The sequence below is a fragment of the Ictidomys tridecemlineatus genome, chromosome 4, assembly GCF_052094955.1.
Source record: "Ictidomys tridecemlineatus isolate mIctTri1 chromosome 4, mIctTri1.hap1, whole genome shotgun sequence".
Lineage (NCBI taxonomy): Eukaryota > Metazoa > Chordata > Mammalia > Rodentia > Sciuridae > Ictidomys > Ictidomys tridecemlineatus.
In genome coordinates, this window is record NC_135480.1 from 137,224,306 (window position 1) to 137,241,610 (window position 17,305).

Here is a 17,305-nt window from a genome sequence, read left to right on the forward strand (position 1 = left end):
GCAGCAGGATCACAAGTTCAAGACCAGCCTCAGCAATTTAGTGAGACCCTATCTTAAAATATAATCAAAACGGGCTGGGGATGTAGCTCATTGGTAAAGCTCCTGTCTAACATGTACAAGGTTCTGGGTTCCATCCCCAGTACTGCAAAAAAAAAAAAAGTTTTTGTAGCACTACAGTTAAATATTTTAGCTGGTCAGTTTGTTGAAGGATTAACAAAAGGAAAAAAAGCAAGATAACAGATACAGTGATTTAATTTTTCTTTATTAGACACCTGGGACTGTATTGCCACCTGTTTCTTCATAGACACAGCTCACAATGTGATTGATTATATTGATACCATATGGAAAATACTCAAGCCAGGTGGAATTTGGATAAATCTTGGTAAGTGCTTCAGTATTTATTAAAATTTTACACATAACTCTGAGTATTTATAATTATTTTACATTTGGTGACTTTACTAAATGTTTGTGAAAGTTGGAATTAGATACATTCTAGTGGTGATGCCTCTAAAAGCAGTGGAACCCAAACATTGTATGTTCATATTTAGGTCAGTCTTGCTATGGTCATAATTGCATGTACTATACTGATTTTTATTTTATTTTTTTTTTTTAATTTTTAATATTTATTTTTTTTAGTTCTCGGCGGACACAACATCTTTGTTTGTATGTGGTGCTGAGGATCGAACCCGGGCCGCACGCATGCCAGGCGAGCGCGCTACCTCTTGAGCCACATCCCCAGCCCCTGATTTTTAATTTGATGGTTAGGCATTCATTCCTTTGTCTTCCCTAACTCCCATGCCATGGAGACCGTTCTGATAGGAGAGTGGTCTTTATTTTTTTTCTTAAGCATTTGGGAGAAATATTTTACTTCTGTCATGAAGCTGTCCTCCTTAGTACACCTATATATCAGGAAAAGAATACATGTAATAACTTTTCTGATTACCTTGAATTTAACAAGGAATAGAGGTGGGGCATGATGGTGCACACCTATAATCCCATATACTTGGAAGGCTGAGGCAAGAGGATAACAAGTTCGAGACCAGCCTCAGCAACTTAGTACTGTCTCAAAGTAAAAAATAAAAAAGACTGGGGATGTGGCTGAGTGATAGACTCCCCCTTGTGTTCAGTCCCCAGTATCACAATGGATAGATAGATAGGAAAAAGAATAGAAATATAACTTCATTTATGCAAAAAAAAACTTGAACTCCTGCTTGATGCTAGAAATCAATGGATGACTGTGACATGATCCCTCCCTTCCAGAAACTAAGGGAAACTGTCAGCTTTTCCTTAAAATAAAGGAAGTACAATGCTAACATCAAGGAAAGTATGCATGTCCTTGTATACATTTTTTTTTTTTTTTTAAGCGAGATATGTAATCTATGTTCAGAAAGACAGCAAGGCTAGATTTTTTTTTTAAAGGCTTTCAAGATGAGGTATCATACTTTAAAAGAAAAGATGTGGGCTGGGGATATAGCTCAATTGGTAGAATGCTTGCCTCGCATGCACAATGCCCTGGGTTCAATCCCCAGCAGCACATGCACACACAGACACAAGACACACACAAAGTACATGGTTTTGACTCCATGGTCTTCAGGATTCGGCTAGTTTTATTTTCTGCTTCCTTTTTAATGGTTTTATTCTTCTAGAGATTTTGCCAGTAGGACTCAGACTAGAAGTAGTAGTACACCTAAACAGTAGTAGTACGTCAGACTTCTTTAGAATTCTGTAAGAACAGATGAGAGTAGCTATACACTGCAGTCATCATTCTTTAGTACTTGAAGAAAGTGAATCTTCAAACTGGGTTAAGTGATTAGCAGAAAGGTCCTATAGCTTATATATGGTAGAGATAGGTTTATAGTCAGACATTTATTGTCAGTTTGTAGCTGAAGATTAACATGATCCTGTTATTTATGTGATTAGAATTTTTGATCCCAATTCTGAGTTATGGTTATGGTAAGATTTTATATATTTCTAAAGCACTTAACTTTCATGGAAACAACTTTGTTTTTTAAAACTTGTTTTGTTGTTTATTGATATTATTATTATGTAATAATATTTTTAATCTTCTGGAACTAATAAAATTGGCCCCTGGAAAGCATACTGTTGCCTAAGAGTAGATGGGCTGCAGTGTTTGTTATGGACAATGGTTAACAGGAAGTTAGAGCTTTCAGACTCCTAACCATAGAATTTCAAAACAATTTTAAGAACTGAAATAATGGAAAAACACAATCCTTACAAATAGTTTTTTAAAAAGTTAATACTTTATGCACAAAATTCTTTGCATGTACAAGTTAAAGAATATAAAAAACAATAATTTCACAATGAGTTTTTCCTTAGATATTGGTGTGTTCCAGGTGTTAAATTAGGGTTTTTCACTCTTTATGTCATGTACTCATTCTTTTTTTTTTTTTGGTGGTGCTGGGGATTGAACCCATGGCCTTGTACATGCAAAGCAAGCACTGTACCAACTGAGCTATATTTCTAGCCCCATGTACTCATTCTTTTTTTTTTATTAGTTGCTCATGACACTACAATGATCTTGACATATCATACATTTGATTCAAATGGGGTATGAATTCTCATTTTTCCACATGTACAGATTGCAGGATCACATTGGTTATACAGCCACGTATATACATTCAGCAATACTAGTGTCCATTGTATTCTGCTGCCCTTCCTATCCCTACTCTCTGTCCCTCTGATCCAGTTTCTTGACTTTCCCTATTCATTCAGTCCCTGATCCAAATCTGATCCAAATATTTTTGTACTCCAAGCCAGTATTATCCTACTTGGATGTACCATAGATACTTCAAAATCCATGTTTCAAGAAAATGATGTTCATACCTTTCCTATTCTGTCATTCTCTTGAATTCCTCCAACAAACTAGGGAGTACCTCTTTTATTAACTTGGGACTCTCATAATTATGATACCACAGATTGGGCCATTCAAACAATAAAAGTGTATTCTTTCATAATTCTGGAGAGTGGAATTCCAAAAATAAAGTGCCAGCCAGGTTAATATCTGGTGAGGATTCTCCCTTTGTGTTGCCAATGGCTGTGTGCTTATGTATTTGGCATGGGCATGGAGAGGGCAAGAGTGCCTAAGAGAGCTCTCCAGTGTCCCTTCTTACAAGGACACTAACGCTGTTCGATCATACCACTCTTATGACTTCATTTAACCTTAATTACTTCCTTAGAGTCCCTACCTCCAAATGCAGCCACACTAGGGATTGGGGCTTCCGTATTTGAACTGGTAGGGTAGTAGGGACAAACATTCAACCCATAACACTCCTCTTTTGTCTCACCATCTGCATCCAGTAAATCCTTTTATCTCAGTTTCTCAATTGTGGCACTACTGACATTTGGGGCTGGATTATTCTTCAACTGGGGTCTGTCCTGTACATCATAAAATGGTTAATAGTATCTCTCCTTACTTGATTCCAGTACCACCTCCCAGTTATGACAACCCAAAGTATCTTTAAACATTGAAAAATGTCGCTGAGAAGGAAAATGCTTCCAGTTAAAAAAATATTGCTCTAATTTCATCATTACTTGCCTCAGTTATCATTGTAGTTTCTTTAGTATCCCTGTCTTCAAGTTATCTGCAGCCCTCCACACCCCTTTCATTTCTCCATAGTTTCACCAGAGTGATCTTTCCAACATGAAAATCTGTGTCTTTTGGACTCCCTAAGTAAAATTCTAGCTTTCCTGATAACATATATTCCTCTTCTCTTTTCTTGTACTGGGGGTTGAACCCAGGGCCTCATGCATGCTAGGCAAGTGATTTACCCCTGGAGCTGCAGTCCCAGCCCAATAACTTAAATCTCTTGAGGATTATGTCTACTTTTTGTGATCTTTCTTCTGTCTTATGGCTCTGCTTCCTTCTCTTTCCTTCCCCTTCATCTCTAAATGTGATGAGAACAGGGATCTAATGCTTCCTTGTCTCTTGGGACAGAGCCTGAGGGATAGTGGCTACTTAGTGAATGCTATGTTTGTGAATGAATATATTATTCCACATTTGAAAGAGGGAACAAAGTAATGTTCAGGTGTCATGGGGAGAGTGGCTTCCAAGAGACATGATAAAGTTGTGCCTCTATTGGTGAATTTATAACATTCTCATGGTTTTGACTTCAGCCATATGGATCTGGGGCCTTGATTTTCTGTGTAAACTGAGAGTGTATTAATCCCTTGGGAATGACTTTACTGTCTGCTTATGTAGATTAGAATATCATTACATTCATATGTGAGAACTGTTACTGCCAACTACCCTCCAACACTGACAAACTACACTGGAGGTACAATTAGGAAAATATTGCCCAAATTGCATCAAATCAGGGTTGGAAGGATTATTAAGTTTTAAAATGCAAATTGAGTATGGTGGGCACCTGTAGTTCTAGCTACTCTAGAGGCTGAAGCAGAAAAGCTGTGAGTTTGAGGGCAGCCTGGGAAACTTGCTGAGACCTGTCTCAAAGAAAACAAAAAACAGTCCTTGGCTGGGAATGCAGCTCATTGGTAGAACATTTGTCTCGCATGCATGAGCGGCCATGGATTCCATCCCCAGCACCACACATTCACACAAAACCCAAATTATAAATGTTTTTATTAAGGGGAATTTTAGGTACTCTTTAATATTCTTCAAAATACTGTTTTTTACAGGGTTTTTTTTTTTGAGGGGGGGTGGTACTAGGAATTGAACCAGGGCCACTTAACCACTCAGGCACATTCCCAACCCTTTTAAGAAATATTTTATTTAGAGACAAGGTCTCACTGAGTTGGTTAGAACCTCACTAAATTCCTGAGGCTGGCTTTGAACTTGTGATCTCCTGTTTAAGCCTCCCAAGTCGACGGGATTACAGGTATGTACTGCTGTGCTGTTTTTTTACATTTTTAAATAGGTTGTTGGGGGAGGAAATGCAGATTAGTGATAGAAACTATACATAGTCCAGAAAGCCTAAAATATTTGTCATCTGGCCTATTACATAATTACATTGACTATTACATACATTTGTTAAGTTAATTTTACTTGTAGAAATCTGTTAGAGAAAAATAATCAGATACCAGCAAAGACTATAAAGACTGATTAATGGTCGATATACTCAACAAAAACTTAGACTGTACCTGCCTTTTTTTTTTTTTTGAGAGAGAGAGAATTTTAACATTTATTTATTTTTTTCTTAGTTCTCGGCAGACACAACATCTTCGTTTGTATGTGGTGCTGAGGATCGAACCCGGGCCACACGCATGCTAGGCGAGCGCGCTACCGCTTGAGCCACGTCCCCAGCCCCTTTTTTTTTTAATTTAAAAAAAATTTTTAAAAAAAAACTTTTAGTTGTAGATGGACACAATACTTTGTTTTATTTATTTTTATGTTGTGCTGAGGATCGAACCCAGTGCCTCACATGTGCTAGGCAAGTGTTCTACTATTGAGCTACTACCCCAGCCCTGAACATGTATTTTTAAGAGCAGTGGAGTTGATGAATAGTCATAAGATTCCCCAGAGTAAAACTGTTCTCTAGAAATAATTAGCCCAATAGAGAAGTGTTCATAATGAAGATGCAAAACTATGTATGTGATATCTTATATTACACATCTAGGAAAGTGCAAGGTAAGACATTTTCAAGTGTTTGTCAATGAGTGCATTAGAAATCAGTTTGACTCTATTTTTATACTTTTTCATGTTACTTCAGCTTTCTATTATGAGCTTATAATTATGGCCAAGGAAAAATATATCTTTGTTCCTTTTATTACAGCCACTAACAAGAATACCAGGAGACATGAAAATTGAGAAAATTAAAACTCTTAGATGTGTGTCCATATTTTATTTTGTCTTTATATGATCAGTGTCAGATATTTGTGATAAGTTTCACTTAAAGAATGGACAACTAGGTAATGAAATGAAAAACTGCTCAACTTCAAGGAAATGCTCACATTACTTTTATTGCATATTGTTTCCCCCTTATCAAACTAGCAAATAGTTTGTTTATTAAAAATTGTTTTTTTAAGTCAGATGGGTTTTTTGGATGTATAATGGACATAATTATAAAATTATCTCTATTGAATACATAGTTTGATTCATTTTGGAAATGGAATAAACCATATAACTATTATTAAGACAGAAAATATTTCATTTCCATTACCCCCAAAAGTTCTCTTGAACTTCACAAGAAAATACCAACCCGTTTTCTAGACTAACTGTACCATTACATTCCCACTGCTCATTAAGGCTTTGAGACAAGTATATATCATAGCAATTGTGAGTGAAAATCTAAAACTTTTGAAGCCACCTACATGACACCACAAATGGAAAATTTTACCTTGACTTGGAATAACAATCAGTCAAAATGCAGGTGTGCACCAAAAACAGTTTTCTTTAGTGGTTGTGGAGTATAGCTTAGTGGTAAAGCACTTGCCTAGCATGTGTGAAGCCCTAGATTCAATCCGCAACACTACAAAAAACAAAAACCTTTCAGGCTATGTATATAGGTATATATGAAACATAAATGAATTTTGTGTGTTTAGATTTGGGTCCCCTCCCTAAGCTGTCTCATTATGTATATTCAAATATTCCAGAGTCCAAAGGACATTTTTAGCCCCAAGGGTAAGGGACTGTCAACCTATAAATCTTTTGGAAAGCATTTTAGCAGTTTAGATCAATTCAGTAAAGTGTTTGTTCTCTCTGATTTTCAATAAATCTTGTAAGGGAAAATCTGAAATGTGTGGAGATGATTTGTTGAAATACCATTTGTAATAGAAGACTGTAGAAAATATATATCACATCTTTTGTCTGTCACAATTATAGATGCTTATGATGTACATTTAGCAGATTGCATTTTAGTGAATTCAAAGAAACTTAAGACCTGTTCCTTGACATTTAAATTGTGACCTAGTTAGAAAACAGTACTAATTACAATGAGCAGTGCAACACTGCATTAAATGAATTGTAAGATACACTGTATTAAGAGGAATAGCAGTGGGATAAAGACTGGAATAGATTGCATGAGTGTTTTGAAGCAGGGCAAAAGCATGAATTGGAGAGTGTTTTTTTAGATGGAAAGCAACAAACATAAGTAGAGGTAAAATATGGCCTGGGTATATATGAATCATTATAGTGTATATATGTACACATAATAAAGCATTGTTATCAGAGGTTCTTAGTGAAACAGGAACAGCATAAGCTTTAAAAGCTGGAAAGAGCTTTAAAAGCTAGCACACTCCTATCATCTCAGTGGCTAAGATGGCAAGTTGAAGGCCAAAATAAAAAGGCTGGAGATGTAGTTCAGTGGAAAAGTACCCCTGGGTTAAATCTCCAATACCAAGACCAAAAACAAAGAGAGAGAGAGAGAGAGAGAGAGAGAGAGAGAGAGAGAGAGAGAGAGATAGATAGATAGATAGATAGATAGATAGATAGATAGATAAAAGCCAGAAAGATTTTGCTGTGAGGCTCTGCCTTCTTTAAGAAAAGGTTTAGGGATACTTTAGGGCACATCAGAGGATAGGTAGATGGTTAACTATGGGATTATTTTTACTATACTGTTGACAGAAATGTAGGCTTATTGGAACTTGTTAGGAAAGTATTTTTATCTTTTGGAAAGAGTGCTAACATTATTTAAATAGTATTCATGATAATTTTTTTTTCTAGTGGTTTATGTAGGATTAAAAAAAACATGGGGGACTTAACTCTAAGTATGATCCACAGGATGGCAAGCCTCTCTGGAGCAGAAACTTTGTCCCTTTTGTTCCTTTTATCTTCCATGATAAAAGAAACCCTTATTCATACAGTGAGAAGTGGGGTTAGAAAACTAGATGCAGGATTTATAATTAGTCTAATGAAAGTTAAAGAGAAGATGGTCTACATTAGTATCAGGTACAGTGTGTTAAGTGATAATATTTCCTAGGATGAAGCTGATGAATTGGGCAAAATGTGAGAGATTAAAAGATTGGAAAATCCTAATTTGAATTGTATGTTAATTCTGTGAATAATTGGAATTAGAATAGTAAAGTGGAGAAAGTTAAAAAAAAATAGCTATAACAGCTGTCATTGACTTAGTGCCTTTTTCATGCAAATATATTGCCTGTTATCTCATATTAGAGTCATGCTGCATATGAAGCAGAGTTGGTAACTTGCCCATAGACACAGTTAGTAGGTATTAGAGCTGGGGCATGAAAGCCAGCTAGGTAGTGTCACCTCTTCCTTACAGGAAGCCTTCCCTATAACTTCTCTGCCTCTCCACACTCTCACCTGGGCTAGCTTGAATCCTTTACTGTTTTTGTATGATAACTAGTTTGAAACTGCAGTTTTAAATTTATTTATAGATTTATAATTATATTACCTTTGGAATTTAGAGACTTGGTGCATTCAGGCCCATGTTGCCAGGCAGATATACACACAGGGACTCATTTACCATGAGTATAGGCCTAGGTTTTAGATGGTAGTTACAGGGCCAGAGTTTCAGAGGTTTAGATAATTACCCTCAACGAATAAAATAGGTCTTTTCCTTTTTATGTTTGTCTCATTTACTGCTCAATTTATTGAGCTTGATGTTCATTTAGTGTAACATAGCTACTAAGTGCAAGCTTATATATCAGGTAATTCATTCATAGTATCTTTGACACACAGGTCCTCTGCTGTACCACTTTGAAAATTTGGCAAATGAACTTTCCATAGAATTGAGCTACGAGGATATAAAAAATGTTGTTCTGCAATATGGATTCCAGGTAGAGGTAAGGATGGAATGAAATATTGCCAAATTTTAACTTCTAAAGCCCTTAAACAGAAATCTAGATATTATGGCATTACTACTATTACTACTACTTTTTTTCTTTTTTTAGTTATCGTGGACACAATACCTTTATTATATTTATTTATTTTTATGTGGTGCTGAGGATTGAACCCCAGTGCCTCACATGTGCTAGGCAAGTATTCTGAGTCACAATCCTAGCCCTAGCTTTACTACTTAATCTTCCTGTTTTCTTATCCATAAAGTGAAGATAATATAGCTTTCAAGATTATAAGGATTTGGGATAATGTATATTAAGGAAAATCTATAATCCCTGGCAAAATAGGCTTTCAGTAAGTGGTAGCTGAATTACAGTATTGATGTTGGTAAACTCTTACTAATAGATACCAGTAGTCTATGCTCTGGAAAAACAAAAAGAGCAGTGTGGGAAGGCAGGTATAAAAATAATATACTTCTTTTGTTCTCCATACTGCTTGACCTGTTTTTATCATGTGAATCACACATTTTATGACACTTTGGCTATTGTGTTTTAGTTGTTTGTTTACTTAGGAGTATTCCATTCATTTAAAATATAACTAACAGATTTGCTAAAAATAGAAGCAATGTATTATAATAGTGTAGCGTTCAAACTCTGGAGTTAGATTGTCTGCATTTGAATCATAGTTCTAGCATTCATGGTATGACCTTGAGCCACTTACATGACCCTTCTATGTGAAGTGCAATTAGTGATATTACTGACCTTACAGGGGTAGCTATATTGTTATAAGTTGATCTGCTTAATAATGCCTGCTACTTGTGAGGCTCAGAATTTATTAGTGGGATTGTTATGATCATAATTATCATCATCACCATCATTATTGTTTGCATTGCAGGTGGAAAAAGAATCTGTGTTGTCAACATATACTGTGAATGATCTCTCTATGATGAAATACTACTATGAATGTGTCTTGTTTGTGGTCCGTAAGCCACAATAATGGTCTTAAGTGATATCACCCAGAAAAATATAATAAGAACAAATGCTGAAATAAACAACTCAAAATCAACTATCAGTGATGACAGGACACAACCTCAAATCAGTGGTGCCTTCTTATTCTTAACAAAATTTAGAAATAGTGTCTATTTTCTTAATAATGTCTATTGCTTTTTTCAGAAATATACTATGCCATGCAGATTTGTATTACACAAGTAAAAATGGAGGAAATAATCTTCACATATACTTTTTCATTGAAGCCCAGAATTGTCTTGCAGCAGAAAAAAACCTAATCTCCAGTGTCTTCATGAAGTTGTTGCAAATCTGCCATATTAATGATTGATAGTATTGAAGTCCATAATGATCTTTTTATTATTTTATGTGCATTGCATATGCTATTTTTAGAAGTTTAAGGATCCTGTTACATTCATCACCTGGAATTATGATTTTGTTCACTTTCTTCCTGAGCAATGTATACATAAAATGTGTATCTATTTCTTTTTTTATCTAAATTAGTTGACTTTATTTTTTCTAAATCAACTGAATTTAGAGAAGCTTCATACATTTCATTTTTATGAAATGCTAAATTTAATTGTATCACTGGTCAGTAAAATGGAACTGAGAAATTAAGTCTTTTGTCCACACTATATGGAACACTTTATGAAAGCATGCTCATCATGGATCACTTTGAAATGTATGGAATCTCAACATTCTAAGTAAGGCACAAAAGCCTTTTTTTAAAGTAGTGCTAGGAGACTGGAAAATTAAAATCTGCCCATTTGAAATGTATGATTTCAAACTAGAAATGAATACAGTTTGCCAGTGTGATGTTTACAATAATGTCTTTAGATTATCAGGATTATGAAAGCAAGCACTTTTTAAGTTAATCATATACTAGTAAAAACTGTCATAATGGTATTACTATGGAAAATCTTGAGTATGAAATTCAGGGATGAATTACTGCCCATGGTCTGTCTTTGAGTAGCTGGCATTCATGTAATTTCATATTAACACCAATTTTGTTCCCTGATAGATGGAGCTTAAACATTATGTATGCTGCTGTAAATTACTACCTCTAGCAGATCTATATTGGAGGCAGTTTTTTTTTTCTTTTTTCTCTTTTAATGTTTGTTCTTCTGTTTCCAGTACCTTGGAAAGCAAAGATGAATAATGTTTTAAACTTTTCTTGGAGAAAAGAAAGAACCCTTATTGAATATTTTCATAAATGATTATGATTGCTTTAAGTTATCTCTTTGGCATTTTGGATTAGAGGAACTTAATGTGCTGGTAGCATAAGTGTCATGGTTTTGATAAGAAAACTTAATTGTAAATGTTCAGACCTTCGTAGAAGACTGTAGGTTGTAAGAATCATTACTGGATTTAGCATCTTTCTGGTTGGGGGCGGGTTCCGCAAACAACAAGGGAGCTTTTTTATCTTTACTCCCATTATGCAGGATAAGGTTCCATGGAGCTAATTTTAATTTGAGTTGTCAAGTCAGGGAAATCTGAAACCCGAGATTTTTAAAAACAGAACTATGTTGTGTTTATGTCCCTCAATACTTGGCATACATTTATTTGGTAGGAATTCTCATTACCTATATAAATGAACTTGAAATTAATTGCAAAGGGGAAAAGCACCCCAAAATTATTTTTTTAAGGGAAAAAGAAATTTAAAAGGAACATAAGTATTTAAAAACATCCATTGAATAGCAAGGAGTACATACTGTTTTTGAACAATGTAAAAAATGCCTTTTATTCACTGATGACTAATATTTTTTATCACTTGTATCAAAACAAAAGATCTTTTTCTCACAAAGGCAAAAACAAGTTGACACTGGTGGATTGGTTTTATTGCCTAAAAGTTTTTTTTTTTTTACTATCAGGTTTTATTCTTTAATAATATTACCTGTATTTCTAAATTACAGAATATATTTTAGTTAATTCTGAAGTTATTTCATTTGTTTTAATTTCTTCCTCATATCATGAATATTATTTTTAAATGTCTATACAAATTTGCATCACTTTTTTTCTTGTAACTTTTGCAGTTAATATATTCTAAACTTGAAAATGTGGTATTAATCAATGATAGAAATGTCACTGGAGGATCTATTTAACTTTGTATTTCTTAAATTTAGTCCTGGCTACTAAAGTATGTAAGCCTTAACATTTTTTCCCCCTTAATTTAGCTCAAAACACAAAAAAGAATTGTTTGCAAAATGGTCAGTGTGCTTGCTTTTTTTTTTCCCCCCCTCTTTTTCATATTCTGAAGTGGTGCAGATTTTAGGCTGTGTTAAATGAGTGAGGTGGGATATATAAAATATAAAGAGAAGCTGTATAAATCACAGTATAAAATTATGAAGTTTGGGAACTACAAAGTGTACTGTATTTATATGTAATTCTCCTTCTAAAAGTTGCCACAAAGGCTGAATTGGAAGCTTCATGTCTGCATGAAATTTCCTATATTTTTAATGTGTATGATGGAGTTAATTTTTCTTGAATATTAAAGTCTGCCAATTGCTATGAAACAATATTTGCTTGGTTGTTTCCATCTAAGTTAGTGATAACCACAGATATGGGAATTTTAATTCATTGTGCACACATACTTTTGAACCCTGTTAATCTTCAGTGTTAGTCTTCAGTGCTTCTAGAAGTTAGTGATATGATGCCCTTTGATTATGCTAGGCTTTGTATTAATTGTTTTCACTTTTTTTCATTCAAGTTCACTGTAATGAACTTAGAATCCACCAAGGTAAAGATCAATCTTGATCTTTAATTTAGCTAAATTACAGAAAAAGAGCTATAAAGGCAAACAGTAGGAAGGGTTCCAGGACCAGCAGTTAGTAGGAAAAGCACTTAGATCTTCAGGGTTTACTTTCCTCCATTCTGAGGCCTTCTCAGGTGCTTCTGTTGAGGCCTCCAGAGAGAGAGAGAGAGAGAGAGAGAGAGAGAGAGAGAAAAGAACTTGAAGCCACTGTACTCTGGCTTGGCACTTCCACTCCTAGTCTTTCCTCCTTTCCCCATCCCTACCTCTGTCCATGCATACATTGGTGATCTGCCTTACCGTTTCCAGTTTTGTCCACACTGGCACCCAAAGCCTCATCATTACTAGCCAAGCTGGGCTGTGGCAGGAGCCAGGTGTTAGGCTTTGCACTATTAGGTGACTTTTCCTTCGCTCACGTTTGAATGGCCACCAGGTCTTGCTACTCTATTTTAACATCGCATCATCATCTTCCTTAGAAGAGAATGAGCAACATGGAAGTACAGTCATGCACTGCATAACAAATGTTTCATTCCACAAAGGGCATAATATGTCAACTACTGACATTGTAACTGTTTTTGTATAAGGATGTATGAGGTTATTAGTATTAGAAAACACCTAATGAGGGGCTGGGGTTGTGGCTCAGTGGTAGAGCACTCAACCTAGCATGGGTGAGGCACTGGTCCTCAGCACCATATAAAAATAAATAAAAGGTATTGTGTTCAACTAAAAATTTTAAAAACTAATTCAGGAATATACAAAGATGTATCACAGATCTGGAATAAACTTACCAAAACTACCTTGTAAACACTGCGCCCTTTCTTTTCTCCAACACTAATATCACATGAAAACAGTTATCGATGGGGGAACCAGAAACCAAAGGAAAAAAAGTAACTCGGTAGTTTAGTAGAAGCAGGGAATTTGGTGCCCTTCACTGTGCTGCTTCGCTCTTCTTACTCTTGCTCTTTTTTTTTTTTTTTCCTCAAGCCCATCCATGTTAGCTCTCAATAAATTTGAGTAAGCCATCTGAAACTTATTTCTTTGGAGTTCACCACTGTGCTTATCATCTTTTTCCCATCTGTTTTTCTTAACAGACCCTTGTTGTTTGAGGGTTCAGTGCTCTCCACAGAACCCTTTCTTGGTGGAGGTTTGGTTTGACCGTCATACTACTTACTAGGTGATGTACACGTTGCCTGACAACACTTCTGGAAGAGCTAAGATTCAGTCCAACTTCTAAACAGCTTGAGAAATGATCATGTCCCCCCAAGAGAAAGCAGTTCAGCAGGCCTTGGTGTTAAAACATTTCCAGATATTCAGTGGCATTAAAAGGCAGTTTTCAAATAAGTTACATAAAATTTCCTACAAACATGTGCTTTACTCATGGAGCCATTGCCAGTGGAGCAGAGAGTTTTTGTTAATGCTTTTGGTTTTACTTTCTTCATTAAAGTACTACCAACCAGCAAAATGTTACATGACTTTTCTACTGATGGTAAACCACAAAAGGTGCAATTTAATGGTAGCTAATGCATGAAGAAACAAGTGGTGGGGCTGGGCTTGTGGCTCAGTGGTAGAGCGCTTGCCTGGCATGTGAAAGGCCCTGGGTTTGATTCTCTGCACCACATAAAAATAAATGGATAAGTAAAAGTAAAAATAAATAAATAAACAAGTGGCTTAAGACAGATGGACAGAAACCAGTTATGTCTGTAACTGATTGAAACTAATAAGTTTATTCAAAATAAAGTTGGAGATTATAATTGGAATTTTAAATCAAATTTGATGACTTTCGTGATAAAACGTAAGCTTGTTGTTTTGAAACTGGAAGTAAACCAGGCATGGTGGAACATCCCTGTAATCGTATTTGATTTGGGAGGTTGAGGCAAGAGGATTATAAATTCAAACTGGTCTGGACAAAATTTAGTGGGACCTTATCTCAAAATTTAAAAATTTACAAAGGAGTGGGAATATAGCCTAGTGGTATAATGACCCTGGCTTCAATCCCTAGCACCCAAAAGCGGGGTGGATGGAGAACAGAAGGAAGAAAAAAGGAAGAAATTTAAAAGGAAACAATCAGATGATTGAAAATGAGGCATTTATTAATCCATTTCACACAGACAAGGAGATAAGTGACAGTCTCTTGTGTTGAAGTTATGTATTTTAACAGCTTCAAATATAAAAAGTGCTTTTTTTCCAATTTAAAAATCTAATAATTCGAAAATAAGGTTTACAGTATTTTAAAGTACAGGTTACAAAATGGTGTGCATATACTCTCGTGAACACACCAGCATTATACACTTGGAAAAACTACAAGCAGGATTTATACAGCAATACATTCACAAAATACAAGCAAACTAAAGGAAGGATTTTTTTTTCCTTGCAGAACCCTTACAAGCTGTGGCATTTAAAATTTGTTAGCCTTTCTACTGATATGCAAATTATATACAACTATACATAGTTATCTACCCTGGTAGATTTCAACTTCGTTTAACTGTGGCTGAAACTTCTCACTTTGTTTTCTTGATGAAGATGTGCTGCCTGGCTATTGACTGAACTGTTTGGATTTGATTTATCCAGAGACTAAACTGACAGGAGACTCCCATCAATTCTGCAAGATGTCTAAACACATCAGCATATACATTTGGATGAAATATTCTAGATAAAAACCAAATGGTGGTTTATTTGGCTATTCTTCAGAAAATCCTATTATTACTTTAAAAGTAGCCTCTTCAAAGTTGGCCTCTTCTGGCCCCAATATAACTGCATTATACTGCATAATGTCGTTTTCAGATGACGTACCATTGATGCCAAAAGGGGGTCCTCTGCAGTGCTCCCAGAATGCACAGCAAAGATGGAGAGGGAGCCCAAGCTATCACTAACACTGGTCTTCTGTCTGTCCTGCTGGGTCCACAGCTAACCTCCTTAGGGTAATGAGGGGAAGCAGCCCTGAAGTTTTGAGGAAGAATTGTCATCTGGGCAAAAGTGAAGATCCTTTGTCCCTTGAATTCCTGCATGATCCTATTCCAGGTTGGGGCTGATGTATTCCCACGATGCCACATGGTCATAAGGTGGGTTTCTTATTGACAGTATATACCTGGGTCTTGCTATTTTATTCAATTGGCTGTCTTTCAATTAAATATTTAAACTATTTACATTTTCATGTAATTATTGATATGGTTAAATTCATGAGAGAGAGAGAGAGAGAGAGAGGAGAGAGAGAGAGAGATTGATTGATTGATTGATTAATTCAGGGGAGAATTCCATCCAATGAAGGTTGAGGGGTTGCACTTGGTTGCACTCCAAGGTCAGGGTCACTGATTGGGTCCCTGGGGTCAGTGGTCAGGCACACCCCCACACGTATGGGCTCTCTCATCAGGAAAGGGTCCCTCTCATCAGGAAAGGGTCCGGAAAACTTCGACTTTGCCAAAGTGCCTCAGGCCCTTAACGGGAGTCACCCAATCACATGTTAGAATGGCTTCCCACAGACCTTTGTTTTATTTATTTATATGCTGAAATCAAACCCAGTGTCTCACACATGCTGGGGCAACGCTCTACTACTTAGCTACAATCCCAGCCATTTTAAATAATTTCTAGTATGTGGTGTTTTAAAAATATGTTCACAAATTCTTTGTTAATCCCCCCTTCAGAACAGTCTAATTCCCCTTCCCTTGAGTGTGGGCTTGTAGTACTTGACCTTTTTTTTTTTGCCAGGCGACCGCACTACTGCTTGAGCCACATCCCCAGCCCTGTAGTACTTGACTTTTAATGAATAAATTGGTGGAAAATATGTGATTTCTTTCTCTTTTTTAATCTTTTTCTTTGGTGGGGTTCTTTTTTGGAGCTGGGGGTCGAACCCAGGGCTTTGCGAATCCAAGGCAGATGCTTTGCCACTGAGCTACATCCCAGCCCATGTGATTTCCTAATTAAAGGACATTGTGGCTTCCACTTTTCTCTAAGACCACTTGTACTGAGAGAAACCCAATGATAAGCAAATAGCCCTGTGAAGAATCCCAAATGGAGAAGAACTTAGGCCTCTTCTAACAGTCATGTGAACTGAATGAGACTGGAGATGGATACTAGGACCTTGTTGAGTTTTCATGACTACAGCCACACCAACATCTTTTTTTTTTTTTTTTTAAAGAGAGAGTGAGAGAGGGGAGAGAGAGAAAGAGAGAATTTTTTTAATATTTATTTTTTTTTTAGTTCTCGGCGGACACAACATCTTTGTTGGTATGTGGTGCTGAGGATCGAACCCGGGCTGCACGCATGCCAGGCGAGCGCGCTACCGCTTGAGCCACATCCCCAGCCCCACACCAACATCTTGACTTCAACTACAGGGGCATCCCTGAGCCATTCAGCTGATACTGAATTCCTACACTATCAAGTTTTAGCATAATTTGCTACAAAACAGTCATTTCCTTATATGCATCCAAGTTTCTATCTGGCATCATACTGCTACCTTTATGTCACAGGTCTTTTAGCAATGAATTAGCTCAGCTTTTGTTGTCTTAAGTGCCTAGGTGTATGTGGTTTTGTTTTTGATATTCTGTTGGGGTTCCTTGAGCTTGTTGGATCTGTGGTTTGGTGTTTTGTCATTATTAAAAGTTTTTTGTCCATTTAACTCTTAAGATATTCTTTCCCATTCTCTCTTGTAGGACTTTTTAAAATGAAGTTTAGATTATTTGTTATTGTACCATGAACTTTATTGTTCTAGCCCAGACTCAGTCTTAGGAAGGCTCTGTGTGTCTTAGTCTCAGAAGTGGATTTTTCTTAGCAGTCCTATCCTTTTTCTCGACCTATCAGTGGTTGGACTTCACAGGAATTTCCTGCTCTACCAACAGTCCT

General features: G+C 36.2%; 1 protein-coding gene across 7 annotated transcripts in view; it reads left to right on the forward strand.

Annotated features, from left to right (window-relative positions):
• The window catches only part of Carnmt1 (carnosine N-methyltransferase 1), a 47,550-nt gene extending 30,469 nt beyond the window's left edge, over window positions 1-17,081 (forward strand). Inside the window, exons 6-8 of one of the 7 annotated variants that reach the window (XM_040285661.2) lie at window positions 269-382; window positions 15,374-15,528; window positions 16,172-17,081. In XM_040285661.2, the coding sequence (XP_040141595.2) occupies window positions 269-382; window positions 15,374-15,498 (239 nt within the window). In that variant the 3' untranslated portion in view covers window positions 15,499-15,528; window positions 16,172-17,081. Of the gene's footprint in view, window positions 1-268; window positions 383-5,178; window positions 8,722-8,829; window positions 9,578-9,610; window positions 12,237-14,843; window positions 15,611-16,171 lie in introns of those variants that run through there. The other 6 variants (XM_040285660.2, XM_040285659.2, XM_078047484.1 and 3 more) reach the window with 6 other exon arrangements.
• The last annotated feature ends 224 nt before the right edge of the window (window positions 17,082-17,305 follow it).